General features: G+C 44.8%; 1 protein-coding gene across 2 annotated transcripts; it reads left to right on the forward strand.

Moving 5' to 3' along the window:
- The first annotated feature begins 269 nt into the window (after positions 1–269).
- On the forward strand, positions 270–24,313 carry LOC133364152 (uncharacterized). Of its 2 annotated transcripts, none has more exons than XM_061584321.1 (3): positions 270–466; positions 19,992–20,153; positions 23,648–24,313. In XM_061584321.1, the coding sequence occupies exons 1-3, from the start codon at positions 361–363 to the stop codon at positions 24,214–24,216; spliced, it is 837 nt and encodes a 278-aa protein (XP_061440305.1). In that variant the 5' UTR covers positions 270–360; the 3' UTR covers positions 24,217–24,313. The 2 variants fall into 2 exon arrangements, with proteins under 2 accessions (XP_061440305.1, XP_061440306.1); XM_061584322.1 differs by lacking the exon at positions 270–466 and adding an exon at positions 13,752–13,815.
- Positions 24,314–24,418: the final 105 nt, after the last annotated feature.

The following is a 24,418-nucleotide window of genomic DNA, read 5'->3' on the forward strand; positions in this document are numbered from 1 at the left end:
TGGTGCAGTGGTTAGAATGAACTAGAACCTAGAAGACCAAGGTTCAAATCCTCACTCATCCATGAAACCCACTGGGTGACTTTGGGCCAGTCACTGTCCCTCAGTCTAACCTTCCTCATACCCATTACTATAGTGGCAAATTCAGAAGTGTAAGGGCCTTTCATATGAGTCACAGCCATGCTCCTCCCTCTTTTTTTTTGCTGCTTGGTTGAGAATTATATTCTTGTTAATGCCTTTTCCCATAACAACAGACATCTCTAGCAGCCAATAAGCATGTTAGATACTGAGAAGACTCTTCTCAGTGGCAGACACCTCCTTTCATTCTGATTGCCTCCAATCAGTAGGAAAGAACAAGGAAGTATGCTAAAAGACTCTTCTCAGTGGCTAGCACACTCCCCTTTCATGCTGAATGATTCCGAGAATGCTGGAGACATAGGGAGCCTGCTGAGACCCTTCTCTCAAAACGGTAAGTGGTCTAAAACCCCTTGAGACCCTGGACAATTACACCCCTACTCACACCATGTATATCACCTTGAGCTCCTTGAAGGAAAGACAGGATATAAATGAAACAAAATCAATAAGGGAGGTCACCAGATACTGTCACATTTGGCCTACCACAGTGGTTCCCTAACATTTTCCCCCATGGACCACTTTAAAATTGCTAAGGGTTATGGTGGACTACTTAATGATTTTTCTGCCTCTTGTAGCAATTGTAATGTGCTCTGCTAGATGCTGTATGATTTTTAATTGTATTTTGTATTGCTTTTTTTCTATAGTGTATTTATTGTATTACAAGTGTGTACAAGTCACACTTTCTGTTAGACCAGTCTGACATTTGAAACTATGCCCTGCCTGTCAAAAAACAGGGGGAAGAACATAAAGTGTTGGGCACTCTTGGAGGGTTTAGCTGAGCAAAGTTTGTTTTCTAATGAGGATAAATTGGTTGGTTACTTACTTTGTCACAGGGTCATATCTATTTCTCAAGCCATATTTCCACTGTATAGCACGTAATGCTCCACAATTACAAAAGCACAAAGAGTAGTATGTTAAACTGTAATGTGGGAACGAGCCTCTGGGACAGGCAATTTTAGGCTTATCTGCATCACCTTGTAAAATGTACCCAACATTTTTTCCTTTGCTCAACCCTCCCACAAATCTCTTAAGGACAATAGTCTGAAACCCAGGCATACAGAGCAGTGCAGACTTGGCTGGGAGAGTAATTGTGTCACTGTGAGCCCTTAAAAAAAAGGGGGGGGGAGAACTAGATCATGCTCCAGAATTTAAGATGGGAAGGGTTTTTATTCATTTCAAGATCAGGTCACAAATGCTGTGACTGAGAGCTTCATTTATTTCACTTCTGTGACCAAAATCAGAGAAGTGACATTGGCAAGTCTGTTTCACAGTACAAAGTGAAAACCGACTGTGCAGAGCTAAAATAAGGAGTTAATTTTACTGGGCCAAGAAGCAATGTTAATTGTCGGAATGCAATAAATGTGCATTAAAAAAATGCCAGGTGCGGTGGGTGGGTGCGTTTGAATTTTTATATATATATAAATTCAAGCTGGGAGAACGAGAGGAAGAGAACATAGGGTACTCAGCACTGATGCTTACTAAGGATAGAGACACACTTGACTGTTCTGCCGACTCTAGTGCGTCTCCACTACTCTCTTCTGAAAATGGGGGCACATGACACTAGCCAAACCCCACCCCTTTTTACTGTAAAATCTGGTGGGATCAGCTCAAGTGCATTTTTTAAAATTCTGCTTCAAACAGATTTTGCAAGTGATCAGCAGATCAACTCGTTGCCTCTCCAGGTGTGGCCAATGGAAATGCTTTGTTGTAGGCAACTAGCGTGCTCACAGTCTTACTCTCTTCAGTGATGACATCTGGAATCCTTGCAATGAAATAATGCAACTATGCATTTATTGTATGGAAAAGCCTTCAGAGTAATTATTTAAGAACCCCCTGTACAGCAGCAACATATTTTCCCTTCCAGCTGTAAAATTCAATTATACATTATCAAGCTGATCTAAATTTTCTCAATTAAAATGCATACATGTACTTCTATAGAACAACACACAAATGCCTCTTTTGACCAGGAAATGTAGTTAAAGAAATATTTGATGTGAAAATAATTGTGAAAATTGCATGTGAAGAGCTAAAATAGGAAGCAGTTGATTTGACTAGGCCACAGGCAGTTCCTGTCTTTCATAAAACCATGCAAATGAATGAGTCAAGCACTGCAAGGTAGCGTATGAAACACAGTATTTATTTGCTTTGAAAATGCCTGTTGGTTTTCCATGATGAAGATTGATCACATTTTTTTTTACACTCCCAGCATCTGCCATTGCTGGCAAGATGTGCATGAACTGAATGTCTACTGATTTATTTTCAATCGAAAAACGTAGTGAAAATTTATCTGCTCTCTATATTTATAGTAATAGAGCATAGTTGCTTCCTCCCCTGTAGGGGACATCTATCCTTCGCTTGCTACAAGCAGCAGGGTCTAGACCTGAAACTGTGCCATATCTATCTTTTATTTTTATTTTTCTTAAAAGAAAGTTTTATTCTGAAAGTGACTGCCAAAACTGAACTATAGGACCACACCAGAAGTGGGTGTAACCCAAAATCCTAGGAGAGCCTCATACCTCCCACTACAGGCAAGTTACACGTGTTGGCTGATGACAAGAGCTTAAACAAAGCATGCTATGTGCATGTGACTGGGATACTCATTTCACCCAGTGGTTGAATGCATTGTATGGCAAGCAAAAGAGAAAATGAATCCTTAATAATGAATATTGTGATATTGTATCTTCTCCTTAAAGGATCTACCCCTGGCATTGGACTATTTCCTGGCAACCTTAGCTACTGGTCTGCTACCACTAGATTCCCAGCCTTGTCTCTAAGCAAGATAACGTGTGATGCAAAGGGCAAAATCCACCAGGGAGCTTATACACATAAGCACAAAGAAGGGCAATACAAGTCGTGCTTTTTGCACAGCACCTGTGCGTTTCAGTGGGGCCTACTCAAGGTAATGGAATGGATTTTGCCCTAAAATATGTCCACAAGAGAAGCTTTTTTTCCTGAAAAAAGCCTTTTTGGAAGGGGGGGAACTGCATTCAAAAAGACAAACTACTGTACATTTTTTGTCTTTTAAAAACATTTACACCCTAGTCTCATGAACTCTTGTAGATGCAAAGGTTCTCACATCCCCATTTCTCTTGCTGCCAATATACTCACCAGCCGTGCCCTCTATCAGCCATGGCCTTTGGCAAGTGTAAGAAAAGGCCCCACAGGCTTACCTGTGTATGTGTGTAGAATTCCTCTGCATGAGGATGGTGTTCTAAAATTTGCCCTTTGGTGTGGCCCAAGGATTTCCCCCCTTGCGTGAAGACACTGTATGCGCATATATTGGTATACCCATAGGGCCACTCTTGCACGAGTGGCTGGGGAGTGCATTGGTTTGGGGGTGGGTGGGCTAGCTTCAACTGTATAAGGGGATTCTTCTGAACCGCCCTAAAGTCTTCCCATTCATTTCATGGGAGGAAGGCATACAGTAATCACAGAACAGCTGCAAAACATCATTTTTTTCACAGAACTCATGCTTGTAGTACAAACCTTACGATCAGACACTAGCAATCTGTTTCTACTCATGTATTGCAGTAGATAAGATGGGGGTTGGGGTTGGAATCCCCTTGAATTATGTCAAACTGAATTTTTATCAGCCCCATACAGAATTGTTTCATTTAAGCATGTTCACAGCCAAGAGCTCAGAGAACTCCCTGGCCCCTCCTCAGAAGTTCTGCTTGTTCAAGATCAGGGAATTGCCTTCAGATTCCATATAGCTTGCTTAAGCTAACAACAAATTATATGAGCCTCACATGCTTCAGAAAGGAAGCCAAGGAGTTGTGTGAGTATGCAGGAAACAAACACATTTTCTCAGGTGTCACTCAAGATCACATGGCAGAAAGTTATGACTTTAGTATCATAAAAGCAGGTGGAGAATAAGAAGAATATAATAACATGGAGTAGCTTGTTTTAGATTAATCTATCATGGAATTAGCTTTTTTGTACATAATGTAAATGTATTAAAGTTTTATAAGTGTTATAAAAATCAGAAATAAAAACAAACAAAAAGAGAGATTACTGTGTGCAAATAATAGATCACATGTAGCATTTTCAGAGTCACAGTGTCACAGGCTTTCATCCAAGAGTGTCTGCACAGGATAGCATATGAAAATGAGATGGTCAAGGAATGTAGGGATCACCATTCACAGAGGAGATCACAAGGGTAAAAGTTTTAACTGGATTTTTTTTTTAAAAAAAATGTTTTTTCAATATAATTTGTTTTAAAATGAAATTTGGATTTAATACAGCCAAACGTGTTGCACTTATCTCTCAAAAATAATTCCATAGGAAACTATACAAAGTCAGACTGTTGGCCCATCTGGCTCAGTAGCATCTAAATCAGGGGCAGGGAACCTTTTTGCAGCCAAAGGGCTACTTTCCCTTCTGGGGTTGGAAGGCACATGCCAGTGGTGAGCAGGGCCAGAGGTAAAAGTGGACAGAGCAATGAATGTGAATTTTACCTTTTGCATACTAGGCCAGCACCAGACTGCAGCAGGCTTTTGGGCACCAGACTGCAGTGGGCCCCCAACACACACACCCCGCAGCTGGCATGGGCTTAAATAGGCCCATCAGCACACTAGTGCAGGGTGATGGCAGGTGTGCGCATGCAGTGTGCTAGCACACTGATGTAGTGTCATGGGATGTCACACAGCTGCACCTGTTTTGCCTATGCCACCTCCTGTGTTGCCACACCAGCATGCGAGTGCATGGGCACACCTGCTATCACCCAAGATGGGTGCAAAGGCATGTTGGTGCCCCTGCCGCCATCTTGGGTGATGGCGGGTGTGGCAACACAGGAGATCACACGGCTGGGACTATTTAAGCCCATCTTGGTTGAATGGGGGAGGTGTTGCCTGAGAGGGTGGAGCTCCTGTGCCGCGATCCAAGCCAGCATTGGGTCACAGGGCATTATTTGCAGTCCTGACCCACAACTTGTGCTGGCATGGATCATGGAGCCGGAGCTCCACCCTCCCACCCTCATCTGCAGAGGCCCTTGGGCAGTGCCCAACCTGGCCACCCACTGGTGCCAGGCCTGTTTGTATAGCAGGCTAGTTTCTTCATGTTCACACACCCCTCCCTGCTGTCCATCCAGCCAAGCAAGAAGCATTATCAGAGCTAAAGGACACATTCCAGCCATGCAAAAGCACTCAAGGAGTGTGTGAAGCTGGGCTGGTGTAGGATGTAGCTCAGGAGAATGTGTGGCCTGGGAAGAGTCCTGATGGCCAGACAGAGAGGCCTGGAGGGCCACATTTACTCCCCCAGTCCTGAGATTCCCCATCCCCAGTCTAGACTGACTGACTGTGACTCTCCAAGGTTTCAGAAGGGAGTCCTTCGCAACCCTAGCAGGAGATTCCAGGGACTGAAAACCTTGCATGTTCTGCATGCAAAGCAAGCACTCTGCCACTGAGCCCTTCTCCAGGCCCAAACCTTGTATCAAACCCATGGCTTACAGCATATTTTGTATGGGTAAGATAACGTATGGGAGCAGGAAATGCAAACAAGATTTTTGTGTTTTTTCCCCATAAGGGCAGTATCCCAACATATTTTTTTAGCGCATTGGGAGATTGCTGAAGGCTTTTTAAAGCTTACAGTGACTGGGGTCAAGCATTTTAAACTATAATACAGTAGGCCTTGCATTTCTACCTATTATTATGCCAAATTATCCATATTTATGACCGTATTAACTAAAATAGCATAGGTATCATGGACTTTCTGTATTATGGAGGAACACTGTTCTACCCAGTAATTACCGGCCTTTGCTTCGGGAAAGGTTTTGGCGCTCCTAGGCATAATCCAGGACCCAAAAACTGGCTTCAGACAGAGCCCTTGTCTTCAAGGCAGGCAGGGACAGATCCCTATGATCAGGGATGATGGGAGTTGTGGCCCAACAACATCTGGAGCTCCACAGGTCCTCATCCCTTGTTCCCTTTCATGAGTTAAAAGAGAGCCAAAGAGAAACCCATTAAATTTCTGCCTGGTATCTAAGCATAGATAATTTTGTAGTGGGTAGCACATCTGGGGGTTCTGGATCACGCTTCTAGAAAGAGTAAAGAACTGCAAGCCAATATATGTTGTAACCATTTCAGCAACAAATTAGTATGCACTCTTGTTCAGGAAATGTATTAATTAAAAATGAGAAATTTGATTTAAAACAGTGATTTGATTTGATCTACCCTGTCATTAGACGACTGTGAAAACATCGAAATTAATACCCAACATGAGATGAAGATGGCTTACATCTGCCCCCAAACTGAAGCTTCACATCTTTTTCAAATCCTAAACAGCGGAGCATACTGTATTGTTGTAACAGCTATAATGCCTAAGATTGAGAGCTATTTCATATACCCAGTAGAAATAGCAGTTATCAAGTGATAAGCCTATCATATGATAAGCTTGTCCCTGCTGCATGTATTGTGCTAGTTTTTTCCTGCAAACAAGCTACCACATGATGGTTGCATTACCATGTGAAAGGTTAGAGGGAAGACTATTTAAGAGTCTGAAAATAAAAATAGCCTGAACTGCAGAAATGTAGAGAACAGAATTTAAGATTAAGAAACTGAGAGAATCAAAATGGACAGATCCTTCCATCTCTAGGCCCCACGCACCAACGGCATGAGGGCACCGGAAGGGCTGAAAAGGGGCTCCTGTTTAGGGGGAGAGGCTGTCAGGGCAAGGGTTCCACCTACCTTCTCTCATTCTTTCTTGACTGCAAAGAGGCAAATGTGTGTTTTGAATCCCATGGTGGGGCAATTAACTAAAGAGCTATTTCGAGCAGAAGAATGGTGGGTAGGGAAGGGATTAAGTCCCTCCTCCTCACCATGTCTTCTCTCAAAGCTGCTTTCTGTGGGGAAAAGGAGCAATTGGTGGGCTGTTTCACACACGTGTTTTGCCTAATTGAGCCCTTACAAATTATTAATTTTGCTGACATTGTGCGTCATCTGCAAATCACCCTCTCTATGTCATGCTGAAGGGCAAATCTGCGCCTTTGTAGATATGCCACTTCCTGCCACTCAACAGAATATTTAGGAGCTGGGAATATGACACGGACACGTGGACTGGTTGTGTGTGTGGTGTTGACTTCCCAGCCAAGTGCAGAATAGCTATCGTTAACCTGAAACCTTGACTACCAGCCAAATGGAACAGTTATATAACTAACTCAGAAAGTTAAAACTGAATAGGACAAAAACAAACAAGTAAGAGCTACTTTTACTTGAAAGAACACTCTCCCTGACTTACTTACCAGTCTACACATTTTATTACACGATTGGGCAAACAGGACCTTCACATAACTGACTTTGAAAGAACACACAACACAAATGATAAAGGGGTAGCGCTAATTAAAAAGTATGGGCAAGATGTTGAAAGGCAATAAATTGTTTAAACAGCCACTGTAACATGAATGCTTGTAAACATGCTGCTTATTTGCTACACCTGGGCTTTCAAAATTAGAAGATTATAATCTTGCTTCTTTTTGCCAAAACAGCATGGAGCTGTTTTTACCAGTCAGAAGTACAACCAAGATGGCAGATCAGTTGCTAAGACCAATGCTGTTCAATGCCAGATGCCCCTCTCCCTGATTGACATCTTGCATCTATTTAAAAGCTACTCCCCCATCTTCCATTGGCTCCATGACTTCCATCTGTTTATTTCCCTCAGTTTCCTGTTTATTTCCTTCAGTTCACTAATACATTTCCGGCAGGATGTTATTAAGGGGTTCCTCACAATGAGGGACAGCTGAGTGGGTTATCCAGTTATTACTGTTTTACAGTCAATGTCTTCTACCTTTGAAAGAGACTGATATATAGGTGTGATTTGATATTCTTTAATGGCATGTTTTGCACATCATGCTAACCCAAATCATGAGCGTGCAAGTTCCGGGCAAGGAGATCATGAGCACTTTGCTCCTCCGCAGTCATTTTGCTGCTCAAATAAGCAAGAGTTTGGCTTAGCATGTCACCTGAACCCAGGCTAGTGGTTTAGCTCTCCTGCACAAGCCACACACCGTAAACCATAGGACAAACCTTGGCTAGAACTCATGGTCAATTTGGGGGACCACAAACCCAGGTGGGTTGCGTCAAGGCAGCACAGCAGTAGGAGGACCAGAAGAGGAGGAAAGCTGTCATGATCGCCTCTCTGGAAGCCCATGCATTTACACTAAGTTTAGCGTGTTGTGAAACCAGTCCAACACGTGGATACTGGAGAGTGTGAGGTTCTCTTTGCCACAAATGCTTATTCTTCAGAGCTTGCCAGCATGCACATAAATTTGCCAGCTTGCACACTTTCATTTGGACAGTAATTAATTAATTTCTATACTGTACCATATTTATCTAACACAAACTCGTATAAAATATATATCTACACAGTGTACAGAATCTCACTTAAAATCAGTAATAAGTTGAGACTCTGCTTTATATCTTCAAGGTCACTAATGTTGGGGTTCTCAGGTTCAATGTACAAGATAATGTGTACAGGGGAGAGCCTGTGTCTTCACAGTGCTCCTTGATGGAAGAAAAAGACCTTTTGGCCTCCATACAACTATTGAAGGCACAGAAATCTAGTCTCATATTAGTATCCATAACTAGGTGGCATACCAAGGGGTGGGGAACTTGTTGCCCTCCAGATGTTGGACTTCAACATCCCTGACCGTTGTCCATGCTAGTTGGGGTGATGGGAGTTGGGACACATCAACAGCTGGAGGGTCACAGGTTAGGTACCCCTACTGGGCTCCTACTGGGATAAAGGGTGGGATATAAATCTAATAAATAAATAAATACTAGATATGTTGAATGAAGCAATCTTGTGGCCAGGAATCTGCAGGCACAGGGCTCTTGCTGGCATTAGCTATGCAGCCACTGAACCATCCCCAGCTTTGGGAGGCTTAGCACAAAAAAGCAAACATGCAGACTCCCTGAGATAAGATTGTGATCACTTTGCATACTTCTGGTCCTGCTGCCATGCTGCTGTAAGCTACGTCATGGTTTGGTTTAATGTTATGTCCAAACCAGGGTTTGTGGGTTATCTTCCCCAGACAAACCAGGAGCGGTAAGCCATAGAACAAACCTTAGCTATAGTTCATGGTTTGTCTGGAATGAGATAAACCACAAGTCCTGGTTTGAAAGTAATACTAAACCCAACTATGGCTTGGCTCACAGCAGTGGAGCAACAGCAGAACCAGAAGAGGAGCAAAGTAGCAACAATCTTCTCTCTGGAAACTCCCACATTTATTCATTCATGCTAAGATATGGTTTCATCTAGTGTTACAGGAGAAATGGGTCATTGTCACCTCAATCATGGTGACAATTTTTGAAAAGGCAATCATGTAAATTGCTCCTGACTATCTCCATGATCACCTGACACACATACTAGCCAGAATTCCATGAACTATGCAAGTGGTTCCATAGGTCCACAGTCCAAGGGTTCCTGGACTGATGCTTCTTCAACAGTAGCCCCCCCCATTTTCCATGGTAAACTGCTTTTAAAACTCAGATGCATTTCAAAAACAGTGTACAATATGTCATACGGGGGAGGGTCTGCTGTTCAATAATAAAAAAATCACTCAGCATGCTAACTCTTTGGGTGTGCCTAAAGTAATTAATTGGATACCAGCCATGGTGTTGATCCCTTTGAGTACGAATCTTGGGACAGCTAGGACTGCTCACATGGATTAAAAATGCACTGCATGAACTGGCCGCCAGTTCCATTGGCAGTAGGACAAGAGTGATTATGTACTTACAAGATGGTCCAAACCTGTCTTGCCATTAACATTACAGCATAGTAAAATTTCACCAAATGGCCAGAGGGGACAGCCAAAATATTTGGATAACAATACAATTGGATAAGTACAGGTTCTGTTTTTTCTTTTACATAGATTTTCATTGAATGAAGCTGGATTGGACATGGAATTTGGTAGTCCTAAGGAGAGTCACCAAGTATGATTCTTTGTGTGATAGGTCTCTGCTGTTGTGCACTTTGTTTCTCCTTTGGAGGCAGGCTAAACAGATAATGGCATTGATTATTAATTTCAAGTATAGTCTAGATTCGGATTCAGAACTGTATGATTCTTGTTTATTTAGAAACATAGACAAGATAAAAGGACGAAGTAACTAAACCATTTTAATTGCCAGATCAATGCTGGATTGAGCCATTGTGATAGTTGTATGGCTTCCCCCATAACAGCTAACCTTGCTTCACGTTATCCAAACTGCAAACAGCGCAAAAGGGAAGAGGAGTTGCAATGGCTCTGTCCACTGCCTTACATTAGTTTGCACATCTGTAGTGTGCCTACATGTGCTACAACCTATATATGTAGGCTTCAATGAGCAGACTCCAACTGCTTGTACAAGCCTCTGCCTTGCACAGGTGCCAACAGCAAGTGATTTTGCTGCCATGATCCTACTGTGTACATATGTTTGGTCACATAACGAGGATACTGCTAATCCAAGATACATGGTGTGATGTCACCACTATCTAAATTCCATCGCATGCATCAGAGTTGGGTTCCATCACAAATTAAATCCTTTAAGCTAATCTCAACTCACTTGTTTTACACTGTTCATAATGATTGCAAAACTTACAGTGCAATGGTGGTGGTGGATGTCTGGATTCATCCTTAGATGACTATGTCTATACTTTTATTCACAAGTTTGGTTGTTATGCTTCCAATCCCCCCATATCTTGATCTCCTAAAAATGTTTCATAAAATAACACAGATGGAAATTGCTTTATTTAAGAATTCGTTCTTTCTAACATATAATTTGTATCCAACTTTGGATATTAAGCGTAAATTTGTGATTGGCCTTTGCTATTTCAGGGCAGTGAATTTTATGGTCTCTGGGCTGGTACCCACAAATATTTTGAGAATCCCTTTGATTGAAGTCATACAAAAAGATTCCCAATACATTGTTTGTTCTCTAAGTCTTCCTCTCTTCTCTTTTTGAGCCCTTTCAAAATATTGCTAAAAGATACTTGCAAACTGTACTCTGAACCACATGACCTTTTACCCTTTCATTTTTTTTTAAAAAAAACATACCTTCAGCTGCAATGGGAGTGAGTAGCATTGCTGGCTGCCAGGGGCAAGTTCTTCATGCCAAGTGCAGTTAATAATATGTAACATTTATATAGCTCTATGTATCTTCAATCGTACAAACATTTAACTAGTTAAGCTACTTGAAGTGCCTTAGCTCAGTCTTACTGAGAAAGCTCTACAAGATCATAAATAACCAATCAGCTGCTCCTCCTACACCAGGTGTGGGGAACCGTTGGCCCTCCGGATGTTGCTGAACTGCAATTTCCATAAGCCTTAGCGAGCATGTCCAATGGACGGGGATGTTGGGAGTTGTAGTTCAGCAACATTCGGAGGGCCAAAGGTTCCCCACATCTGTCCTACGTTACAGTGCCTATGACACAAAAGATGGAGCTGCCTCCTACAGAGACCATTGTCTAGCTTACCCAGCAGCCTCTAATTGCATGGTCAACTGTTTTCTAAGGCCGCAGAGGGAAGTCTTTCTCAGCTTTGCTGTAACCTGAGTGGGGAGCAGAGGAGCCATCAGTGGTAGACCTCAGACTTTGCATGCATAAGGTTCTAGGTTCAATCCCTTCCATCTCTAGCTAGGATCTCAGGTAACAGGGCTAAGGAGGAGTTCTCCCTGAGACCATAGAAAACCAATGCCAGTCAGAGTTCAATCCAGCTTCCTATGTTAATATGAGGGCCTTTCAAACAACAGATGATAGGCTAATGTTGTCTTTATTACATTTATCCATTGCCCTGACAAAGAAAAAAACATTGCCAGCATTATTATGTTTCAATTAATCCCCCCCCCAAAGATCTGATGCTTGCTAGTGGGACATATATTTGGGGGAGGAAGGGCAGGATATAAATTTAATAAATAAATAAAACATAATCATGGTATCAATGATTTTTATTTTGCTGTAATATTTAGTTTCTCTAAACATAACTTCCAAAGGGGTAGCCATGTTAGTCTATAGCAGCAAAAATGCTAAAGTTTTGTAGCACCTCAAAGACTAATAAACATACCATGGCATAAACATTTGTGGAGTAGAGAAGCCTTTCCCAACCTTTGGGTACCCAGATGTTGCTGGACTATAACTCCCATCAGTCTCAGCCAGCATGGCCAATGGTAAGGAATTATGGGAACTGTAGTCCAGTTGGGGATGCAAAGGCTGCGAAAGGCTGGACTAGAGTGAACTCCATCAAATGCAACATCCACAAAGCCATAACAGATTTGTTACTCGTACTTCATTAATTTGTTTCCTATTCCTATTGATCTTGGGTTTGCATGGTCTAACACCTTACATAAAAAGCTGCCAAGGATGTTTTGAACTCATGCATCTGCAACTGTAAACTCCAGAGATCTGCAAATCCCTCCTTCAACTGCTATATCAGAAGCCTTCTGACAGGAGTGAATCTGTCAAATCACACACATTTCTGAAAGGCCTACGTCTGAAATGTAACATCTATTCTAATTGATCCTGAGAGAGTAAATGACATGGACTAGCTCTTGTTACACAGTAATTGGAGCTGGAACCTTTAGTACTGTTGTAATTGAGGTTCCAATGTAATTAAGGGGTCAGTACGAAGGTGCACTGCCACTGTATGAAGGCGGTTCCACCACAAGCACACCACAACTTATGTCATATTTGTCAAGCACTTTAGCAAAGAACTAGGCATTCTATGATTTATTTGTTGCAAATTAAGGAGGTTTCAAAAATAGAAGGTGCTCAGTCCGAACATACTGTTCTCAGGTAAATCACAACCCACAAATACTATGAGAATAGTATTTACACCAGAAAAAGAGGATTCAAAAACCATTTTTAATAAGTACATCCTGTCTGACACATTGGAGACTAGACTCAGACAAGGTATCCTCCCTTGCTTGGGAGACAAGGTAACCTCTGGAGTCTTGAAACTCTGAAGAACTGCCCATTAGCATCTGAAGCATCCAACACCTGCCTGTGAAAAGAACTCAGGAAAGTGTCTAGGGAAAGTGGTGATATCAGGATTAAGGAAGGGCAAAAACTCTTAATAGAACTCATTCAAATCAAGGAAATAACAATAAGTGATCCTAAGACAATTTTGAAATGACAACACTCAAAAAGTAGCCCTTTGCCTCTTTATAAAACTTACTCATGCTAAAAGGGGTGAAGGACTTCTCTGGGGGGAGGGTATGTTGGCTACTCCTTTACTTTAAATAAACATTTTTGCTTCTATTTTTGAGGTTACTAGCAGCCTGATTCTAGAAATATTTGCAAAAAGATGTTGCATCATCTCTGAGCTAGTCAAGCTTGTTGGAGTCCTACTCCTAATCAGCATCCTTTGAACTGCCTGCTCCATGGATCTTAACATTTGGTGCTTTTCAAAAAGGTAACACATGAAATGTTGCACTAAAGCCACTTCTCTGCTCACATCCAAAAATTTGCACAAGGCAGGTGCACAGTTTGCTGGTGCAAGATTGTGAATGTTTTGCTACATAGGTGCAACACTGCAACTAGGGTTGCCAGGTTCATGGCCTGAAACTGATCCTGTATCTGTATCTTTAAAAGTTGTGCAGTGGGAAGGGGGAATTCCACCTTGTGGTTTTTCTCATTACAGTGTTGCAAGAACACCTGCACTTGGCTGACTTTCTCTTCTCCTAACGAGAAACCCTAACTGCAACATGAGAGAAACAGGTACAAGGGCTCTTCCAGCTATTCCTATCTATTTTTGTCTTGCAAAGCAAACTGTAGGTTTAGGGTGCAAGGCTGAGTCAAACAAATATCTATATATCTATTAACATTGGTTCCCCCTCCCCCCTGGTCTCTTGCAGTCTGAAAAGCATGAAGTTGCTACAACTGGTTAGTTACAGAAATTATATTCAATACATTACTCCATAGCTGAAAAGAAGTAATATAATTCACTCTTGGTACAACCCTAGTCAGACATAAGCCCCACTATGTTCATTTGGCTCGCTATCAGGTATGTATGCATAGAGTTGTATCCTCTGTCTTTCCTAATAAACAACAATACAGATTAGTACCACTTGCATTTAACAACTCGTGTATCTAGGGTTAGACTTTTTTTCTTATCTGGGCTGCTTGATATTTGGTTGCCAGGATTTCATTACACTTTTAAATGCTTCAAGACAGTGGCAGCTGCTGAACCCCCTGCCCCTTTCCTCCACTGGTTCCTTCACCCACCTGCTATTGGGCAGAACTAGAATCCTAGTTGCTACAACAGGTAGCCAAAGATGCTCATGGACAAACCATGCAGGAAGCACAGCACAGGTTTCATTTGCTGCCTTGCAGCACTGAAAGCAGGGCTGGGAAACGTCAGGCCTGGGAGCAGAACACAGTCCTCCAAGCCATTCTATCTGGCACTAAGGGGTCTCTCCAGGCCACACCCTCTTCCCAGCCACACTTCCCACTGGCCCTGCTTTGCACTCTCCATAACTCTTTTTGCCTGGCTGGAATGTGTCTTTGACCTCTGATAATGCCCCTTGCTTCCCTGGATGGAGAATAGAGAGGGACATGTCAGTGTCTGTAGAAACCAGGCTCCTGTACAAAAGTAAACTCTACTGTCATTTTGCCTCTGGCCTTGCCCTACCCACTGCTGGCATGAGGCTATCTTAAGTTTGCCAAGAAGGAAATGCTGAACTACAAGTCCCATCATCCCTGGCCATTGGCCATGCTTGCTGGGGCAGATGGGAAATGTAGTTCAGCAACCTCCAGAGGGCCAAAGGTTCCCCACCCCAGATTTAAAGGATCAAGAATGGTCTCTAGATTTAAAACCTGGCAATCATATTTGATCTGCAAGCCAAACATCTAAAGCACCTCTGTTGCAGATTTAAACTTAAATGTCCTATGCGACAGAGACCCCTTTTCTTGATTCCATATTGAGGATCTTCTCTTTCCCCACCCCTGTGTAGCTAAACTGTCCTTAAACCAAATCCCAGTAACATCTTGCTCTTGTCATTAGAGGGCAATGCCACTTGGTGGAGCCAAGAACCAGTTTTCCCTAAACATGTCTGAACCTGAAATTCATTTTTTAAAAAAATGCTTAAACATGAGTTCTCCATGAACCTTATTAAAAACAAGTAACTAATAACAGGCTAAGAGCAAACCAAGACAATGCAAACTGAAACTTAATGGGATCAGAGTAGGCATGGAGGAAAAAACCTGAACCTCTTCTACTTCAGTTTTGCAAAAAATCCCTCCTCTGAAGCAGGTATTTGTGTTGAGAAGAAATCCTCCATTGGATCAAATGAAGACTCATTTAACATTATGGCTGCATATACACCATGCATTTATAGCACATTATTTCCCCCAAATAACCCTAGGAACTGTAGTTTGTTAAGGTTGCTGGGAATTGTAGCTCTGTGAGGGGTAAGCTACACTACAGATCCCAGGATTCTTTGGGAGAAATAATGTGCTATAAATGTTTGGTATGTATGCAGCCTACACCTAGTTTGGCCACAGAGCTAGCACAGGACCTGATGTGAAAGACAGATTTGGAGATATTTGGGTGTCTTTCATAAATGAATTTGGACAAAGGTAGCCTGGCATCGATCCTGCCTTTGATGCAAGGGGAGACACTGTCCGCAGATTCAGTAATACTTTAAATGTCTTGCAACAGAAGTGTGCAAACAAAGAGGAAACTGGATAATGAGACAAGAATAACAGTACAGTAGGGCCCCGCTTATACGGCGGGTTAGGGACCAGGCCCCCACTGTAAAGCGGAAATCGCCGTAAAGCGGAACCCATTGATTTTAATGGGTTGTGTTGCGCGAAAATGACGTGAAATGCCACAAAACGGCAAAATCGGCTTTAAAACGGGGAATTTCCCGACTGAAAGCCGCCGCATCAGCGGAACGCCGTAAAGCAGAATGCCATAAAGCAGAGCCCTACTGTACTCCAATGTTAATGTTGTTATAGTTTATTGTAACAACAGAAAAAAAGAAAAAACTAAACATTTTCTAGTTTGCCCCTGATGTTGTTAAATTAGCATATAGGGCTTACCATTCTATATGGACAGCTTGTTATAGGCACAGAGTCTCTGTTCATTAAAACAGCCACCTGCTAGCCTGTCTCTGAAGCAATTCCCCTGTTTTGTATGACCTTGATCAAAGGTTTGTAGCAGACTTGCCAAGTCAGAAGCATCCCAAACCCTGAGATTTAAGGGGCGGGCCATAGTTATGTTACTCTCCCAGACACTTTCCACCCCTCCCCCCTCACTTATTCCCCCAGGCACTTTCCCAGCCACCCCAGTCATTCCCCCAGGCACTTACTCAACCCCCCCTCACCAATTTCTTTTGTGAGCATTCTGAATTGGCCACTTATAGGTCTCCCTCCTGCTCAACCTTGGAGAAGGCCTGCGCTCACTCACCACTGTCTTCTCTCACCTGCTGATGTCTCTTGCTGCCCCGCCTCTTGCCTGCCACCATTGCCTTGCCACCCCTGCCTCTTGCCAGATCCAGTGCCAGCCTCTGGGGCTGGGAGGGTGGAGCTCCTGCTCCACAATCCCCACCAGCATCACAACCAGACTGTGACAGGGATTACAGCTCAGGAGTTTCACTCTCCCAGGGAACAGCTGGCAGACGGTGCTGCCTGTCTACATCAGGCTGTGCCACATCATTGCATCAGCATATGATGACTTCTATCACCCAAGGTGGCAACAGGGGCATCAACACATCCCTGCTGCCATCTTGGCTGACAGAAGGCATGTGCACTAATGTGCTGACACAAGAGGTGGCACTACCAGATATAGGTAACCCGGATCAACCAGTGTAGTGTTGCCAGATCTCCAGGCCATTGGGTGAATCGTCCCAGAAAACTGGAGATTGGGGTGACTCGGTCGGAGACCCAGAGAGAACTCCCCAAAACCAGAGTTTCTGGGTAAAAACCTGAGACCTGGTAATGCTGGTTTGTAGTGACAGAATGAAAATAAATACAGTTTGCCCAAGACAACAACAGTATAACTACATAAATGTTTACACAGGAAGCTGTTAATGACATACTTAGCTGATACTGGCCCTGAGTATTGACCCAAAGGTTATACTTTGGCCTCATTTCACATATTCTGCAAATGATCTGTTTGCAAGAGTTATCTGTCTCTCTGACTGGGGAGGAGAGAGAAAGAGAAAAGAGCAGAGCTTGGAAAAGTTACTTTTTTAAAACTACAACTCCCATCAGCCACAGCCAGCATGGCCACAGGATTGGGCTGATGGGAGTTGTAGTTCAAAAAAAGTAACTTTTCCAAGCCCTGCAAGAGGGTGGCAGAAAAAGAGAGACCAAAACAACAAACATGGGAAACCTTCAGCCCACAGGCCAACTTTGGGCCACTGAAAATGAAATGAAAATGGACCGCCTTCAAGGCAATTCTGACTTATGGTGACCCTACGAATAGGGTTTTCATGGTAAACGGTATTCAGAGGTGGTTTACCATTGCCTTCCTCTGAGGCTGAGTGGCAGTGACTGGCCCAAGGTCACCCAGTGAGCTTCATGGCTGTGTGGGGATTCAAACCCTGGTCTCTCAGGTCACAGTCCAACACTCTAACCACTCTCCCACACTGGCTCTCACAATTAATATTAGGCACTAATATTTTGAGTTTATATTTGCATAAATTAACATGCATATCTCCATGGCGCAGAGTGGTAAGCGGCGGTAATGCAACCGAAGCTCTGCTCACGGCCAGAGTTCGATTCCAATGGAAGGAGGAAGTCGAATCTCCAGTAAAAGGGGTCGAGGTCCACTCAGCCTTCCATCCATCTGTGGTCGGTAAAATGAGTACCCGGCATATGCTGGGGGGTAAAAAAAGGCCAGGGAAGGAACTGGCAATCCCACCCCATATATATAGTCTGCCTAGTAAACGTCGCAAGACGCCACCCTAAGAGTCGGAAACGACTCGCACTTTAAGTGCAGGGACACTTTTACCTTTTTTTTATATGTCAATAAGCAACGTTAACTATTCCCAACCACTGTTCACTTTTCAGAAGAGGCAGCAGGCAAACTAGCTTCTAGCTGATGTCTGCAATAGTAACCATTCAAATCGTTCACAAATGTTTCTGTTTTACCTATGACTGGCACTGACCTAGTCCCTTTTTGTACAAATTATTTTGTTTCTTGTACATACTATTTTCCCTTTAGGGAATTCAAAGGGCAAGCATTGCCTGGATTCTGCAGGACACGAAATGCTACCTAGAACATTTCTGTGTTTCGTTATCATGGTTTAGTGGGCAGCACAGCGGAAGTAATATGACTTCATCAGAGTCTACTTGAAAGTATAAAGAAAACAACTCCCTGTGTTAGCAAGAAGCTGAACTGTGTATGAAAGCCAGAGGCACAGTGATCCGCTGTAAAGCATACAATATCATTTTATGACATGCTATTAAAAGAATGCATATTAAAATTAATATGGAAGAAAGTTCTTCTGGTTACTGTAATACAAGGTTACAGGGTGGGGAATCCTCCAGATGTTGCTGGATGAGAACTCCTACCATCTGTGATCATTAGCCATGTTGCCTGGGGCTGATGGGAGTCCAACAACATCTGGAGGGCCACAGTTTGTCCTTCCCTGCTGTAACAGAGATTAATCCTTTTGCTGCTCACTTTTCTCATTTATAGAGGAAACTGCTATAAATCAATATATCATTGGTACCTTAACCTAAAGGAGCTTAGGCAGATATACAGGGTAAGCTACTGGGCTTTGTTTGAAATGTACTAAGATGGATAAAAAGTATATTTGAATCTGATGAAATTATTCTTATGTTTAGGTGTTTGGAAAGACATTGCATAAACTCTGCAGGAAATTATTGGGCAACTGGTCCCCTTTTCACCTTTGCTATTGCTCAGGCCAAGATATATCAAAGACTATATTCCACAGCAATATAACCATCTCATTGCAAATCTGTTGATGACAACATTAACATTAACCTGGGCTCCTGCTGGGAGGAAGGGCAGGATATAAATCAACCAATCGATTGATTAATTAATTAATGTTAATTACAGAATACTGGAAATAAAACCAAGCCCCTTACCATGAGAAATGGCGCCCCGCTCGCCGCACAGCTGACGAGCGGGGCTAGATTGCTGATGGGGGTAAAGACGCTGCCTCCATCTTTAAAGGAGGCAGCGTCGCGCATCGCACTTACGTCAGAGGCGCGACGCGTAACGTGAGGGGCGGAGATTGTAGGACTATTTAAGTCCAGCCGCCCCTCCTATCTCCCTCTCTTTTGCCTCTGGGAGATCGGCAAGGAGCGGCAGCTAGGCGGTCTCCGTCGAGGCCTTAAACGCTAACTGCCCTCACTCCCCCCCCACTAGGGAGAGAGGCATTCATTCGCCTCTCAGGCCATATTATCACAAGTTAAAACAAGAGCACACACATTAGATCACACACACACACACATTCCTTAATTAAATTCTAATTGATAGACTAGAACCAAAAGACACTAGTCTACATTGAGAGCCTATACTAGTAATAATAATAATAACAATAATAATAATTTGGTTTCTGGTTTAACAAATAGGTCACCAGTCATGCCATCCAAAAAAGGAAAGGGGGGGCAAAAGGTAAGGGGAAAGCCTCCAAGCCTCCACAAAAACGCCCCCTCGGCGCCTGGCTCCTCGGATGAGGACGAGGCACCTCCATGGGCTGCCATCTTAACGCGCCTTGAGGCCTTGGAGCAGCAGGGGCGGGTGATGCCAACCCCTGCGCCCAGGTCCACACCAACCGTTTTAAACGAAGCTGCCAATCCCGGAACTTCCACTGGGGGGGTTACCAGGCCAAAGCGAGCCACTGCTCGGGCTCAGGGTAACGCACATAAAGGTCAACAGCAAGGGTCTAACCGTGATGTCCTTGCATTGGTTTTAGCGAGGCTTGAGGCGCTTGAAACCCCTCCTGATTCCGCACAGATGGCGAGCGATGGGCTGGCGGCGCCTCATGCTCCAACAGCGGCAGTGGGGACTGGCAGTGAAATGTCTACATCCCAGGCTGGCATGATGTCATCTCTGAATGGGCAGCTGGTAAGAGCGGGTGAGTCTGTCTGGTCTCCTCAGGCTTCTGGGTCTACAGGTGTGGGGTGGCCTCGTCAGGGTGCATCTCAACCGTCGCTCCAGGCTGCATGCAGCCAGATTTGGCAACAGGCAGGCAATGGTCAAGGGATTACATCAGCTGTGTCACCTGAGGGGCCGGCTACAACAACTGTTTTAGGTGCTGCACAGATGCAACCTACCACGACTTCAAGTCCCTATGCTATTTCAGACCCTTTAGGGTCAGTGGCAAGTAATGCTATTCCTTTCGGGAATACATCAATCACCTTGGGTTTCCACCTGCTGCCTTCCACAAAAGAAAAAATTTGGAAGGGAGAGTATGTGGATGTCTTTTTGCTACTTTATAGGGAGCACCCCAAAAGGGACAAAGATAAGGAGACTGAGAGTGACATAGACAGGCCCAGGTGCAGGAGGAACGACTGCACCTGGGCTAATTGGCTACCAGCGTATTTGATATATGCAGGAGTGCTGATCGAGAGACAGCCTCAAAGGGCATTGTCTCTCTTTAAGTATCTGGACATAATATATAGGGCGTACGTAGAATTCTCTGGTCTGGCATGGCTGTCTTACGAAGAGGCATTTCGTATGCGGGCGGCATGCGATGTGACCCTTCCTTGGGACAAGAAGGAACCCGAGCTATGGCTGCAGTTTATGACTGCGGACCGTGCCATGACTGGAGATAGGTGTGATAGTGGGCATCTGATTAGCAGGCAGTCGATGGCCACCCTTCCCCGCTTTACTGCGGGGCAAGGGGTTCAACAACGGCTGTTATGCTGGGAGTTCAATGCCCGGGGAACCTGCACTCACAACCCGTGTTGTTATCGACACGAGTGTGTGATTTGTGGAGCCTCACACCCTTCCACCACCTGCAACAGAGGCAGGTCATACAGAGGAGGCGGCAGGGACCAGCAGTGGGGCAGAAAACAGCCCCCACCTGGGGCTAATCAAGGAAAAGGGCCCCTCCCCAATTAAGTTACATGTTTTACAGGGCTTGTTAGCCGGTTATCCAGTAGCTGGAGATGCTGGTTTTCTTTTTAATTTTTTTTGTCAGGCTTCCGAATCCCCTACAACGGTCCTAGGTTTTCTTACATGTCCCAAAATCTAAAATCTGTCATAGGCAGGGAGGCAATAGTGCGAATAAAAATCGACAAAGAAGTGCAAGCAGGGCGGGTGCTTGGCCCGTTCCAATCACCCCCTCTCCCTAACCTTCGAGTATCCCCATTAGGGATTGTACCCAAGAAGGTGGCAGGGGAGTATAGGCTTATTCACCACTTGTCCCACCTGCGTGGACACTCAGTTAATGACTCCATTCCTGACAGTCTATGTACGGTCCACTACACATCATTCAACTCGGCTGTGCGCATGGTTCGGGCGTGCGGTATAGGAACATTAATGGGCAAGTGTGACATTAAGTCCGCTTTCCGACTACTGCCCGTCCACCCAGCAGATTTTGACCTGCTGGGCTTTAGTTTTGCCAACAAATTCTATGTGGACCGCGCCTTGCCTATGGGATGCTCAATCTCTTGCACAGTTTTTGAGCGCTTCAGCACTTTTTTAGAATGGGCCATCAAACATAGGGCGGGCAGGACTTCTGTCGTTCATTATCTGGATGATTTTCTATTTGCGGGTGAGGCTGGTATAGGCGAATGCCTACACTTAATGGCCCAGTTTCAGGAGTTGACCGAAGAACTGGGGGTTCCTCTAGCCATAGAAAAGACGGAGGGTCCCGCTTCAGTTTTGACCTTCTTAGGCATAGAAATTGATTCCTTGCAGCAATGCTGTAGGCTACCCCAGAACAAACTAATAATCCTCCACAACAGGATAAATGAAGTTACAAGGGCGAAGAAAGTTCCCCTATCCACCCTCCAGGAGCTAGCAGGGCACCTTAATTTTGCGTGCAGGGTCATAGCACCTGGCAGAGCATTTTTGAGGCGGGTATATGAGTCCATGATGGGGCTCTTATGACCCCACCATCGATTTCGGGTTACAGCAGCTCTACGCGCCGACCTGGTTGTGTGGTCCTCCTTTTTACAGGATTTCAATGGTACATCCTTTTGGAGGCAGGACCGGCTCCTGGAGGCCGAGCTACAGGTCCACTCTGATGCATCTGGCGGTTATGGCTTTGGGGTAGTCTTTGGGTCTTCCTGGTGTAAGGGACAATGGCCACAGACATGGGTTCAAGAGGGGCTAGACAAGGATCTGACCTTTTTGGAATTTTTCCCTATAGTGGTAGCGGTCTATTTGTGGGCTGTGGAGTTGCAGAATTCCACAGTCCACTTCTGGTGTGATAACATGGCTACAGTACATGTTATCAATTCCCTCACATCCAGGAACGCCAGGGTTATGGGTCTTGTCCGCTCTTTTGTTCTCCAGTGCCTGCGTTTTAATGTTCTTTTTCGGGCACGGCACGTTCCTGGCATTGACAATAGTGTTGCTGATGCTCTGTCACGGAACCAGATGGAACGTTTCCGTCAGCTGGCACCGCTGGCCAGGGCTCAGCCGGAAGCCGTGCCCCCTGCGCTATGGGAGATTGGAGAGCAGAGTTGGAGAGAGCCATAAGCCTTTCCATTGCCCCCAGTACGCTCAACAGTTACCAGAGAGCAGGTAGGGACATGCAGGACTTCTGGGCCTTCAAAGGCTATGCACCGGTGTGGCCTATTCCAGTAAGTCACCTGCTTGAATTCCTGGTGGATGGCAGGAAACGGGGCCTGTCAGTCCGAACGCTGCAAGGTAAGCTGGTGGGGCTTGCCTTTTTAGCGAAGGCAGGTGGTTTTCCGGATCATACCGGGGACTTCAGGGTCCGACGCATGTTGGCTGGATGGGCTAGGGAACACCCTGCCACACCGGATTCCCGTCGACCTTTCTCACTGGACATGATACTAGGGATGGTTCACCAGTGGAAAACGGTCTGTACTACTAGTTATGAGGCCAAGCTATTCCAGGCAGTAGCCTTTACGCTATTTTTTGGAGCCTTTCGGATAAGTGAGGTGGTGGCTGGCTCTAAACATGACACATCTCGACGCGCCCTCCAGTTTTCGGATGTCTCCATGGAAGGAGGCTACGCTTGCATAACTTTGAGATGGTCTAAAACGGACCAAACGTATAAAGGGAGACAGGTGCGCTTGGCCCCATCATCAGAGCCTCACCTCTGCCCTGTACGGGCTTTAAATGATTTCCTAAGAACCAGGGGCTCAGCCCAAGGCTATTTATTTACACATGTGAACCTGGACCCTCTTTCTATTTATCAATTTTGGGCCTTAACAAAACTAGCATTGCACAGGATGGGTTACGATGCCTCACAATTTGGAACACATTCATTTAGAATCGGAGCTGCTTCTACGGCAGCAGGTTTTGGTTTTCCCCAGGTGACAGTAGAGGCCATTGGACGCTGGTCCTCTGACGCGTATAAGGGCTACATTCGCCCCTTCCAGAGGGCAGGGAATGCGGAAGCCTAACATTTTTCATTTGTTTTGGCAGGTTGCTGGATGGGGATGGAGCAGACGCAGATCCTTATATGCGGCCACAGCATGATCTTCTGGGCAGCCCGGAGGGCAGTGAAGTCGAGCATGGGCTTGCAGTTGGGCCTCAGTAGATGGGCTACAGTACAGTGGCTTGGCCGGCGAGGAATGCGTTGGGAGGGGCTCCTACCCGCTCTATTCCAGCAAGGTTTGGTGCGGACAATTCTACAAGTGCTGGTCATCCATCTGAGTGGTAATGACCTTGGCTTGGTGAAGGGCAAGGCCCTCAGCGTACAGGCATGTAAGGACATGCAAGCGATAAGGCAGCATTGGCCTTGGGTGCGTCTGCTGTGGTCAGACCTGCTTCCACGCCGGGTGTGGCGTGATGTTTGGGATCCAGTGGGGATTGATCGAGCACGGAAGAAGGTCAACCGGCAGATTCGGTTGGCTCTTCTTGGGCATGGGGGGTTGGTCATTCCGCATCCCCAAATTCAGCCACAGAAGGGTGAACTATACAGGGCCGATGGCGTTCACCTGTCCGACGCAGGTAACGACTTATTTTTGGGAGACCTGCAGAGATGTCTGTGAGAGGTGCTTCTCGGCAGTGGGGTAAAAGGGGACTAAATAGAGATTTGTCCCCCTTTTGTGGTGGGAAGGTGCGGGAAGGGAAATAGGTAAGGACAGCTAGGTGGCCCCCTTAGGCACCTTTGGAGGTGATTGGCAGTTCCGGAGGGCCTGTCTCTCAGGGCTTTACGGCTCTAGAGCAGGATATGGGCTGCTTCTGGGGCCA

The sequence above is a fragment of the Rhineura floridana genome, chromosome 9 (assembly GCF_030035675.1).
Source record: "Rhineura floridana isolate rRhiFlo1 chromosome 9, rRhiFlo1.hap2, whole genome shotgun sequence".
NCBI lineage: Eukaryota > Metazoa > Chordata > Lepidosauria > Squamata > Rhineuridae > Rhineura > Rhineura floridana.

Excerpts from the sequence above, each read along its gene's own strand:
- LOC133364152 (XM_061584321.1), top strand. The coding sequence starts at position 361 with ATGCTAAAAGACTCTTCTCAGTGGCTAGCACACTCCCCTTTCATGCTG. Across the intron at positions 467-19,991 it reads GAGACCCTTCTCTCAAAACG|CGAGGCTTGAGGCGCTTGAA; the intron begins GTAAGTGGTCTA and ends CATTGGTTTTAG. Across the intron at positions 20,154-23,647 it reads TGGGCAGCTGGTAAGAGCGG|GTTGCTGGATGGGGATGGAG; the intron begins GTGAGTCTGTCT and ends TTGTTTTGGCAG.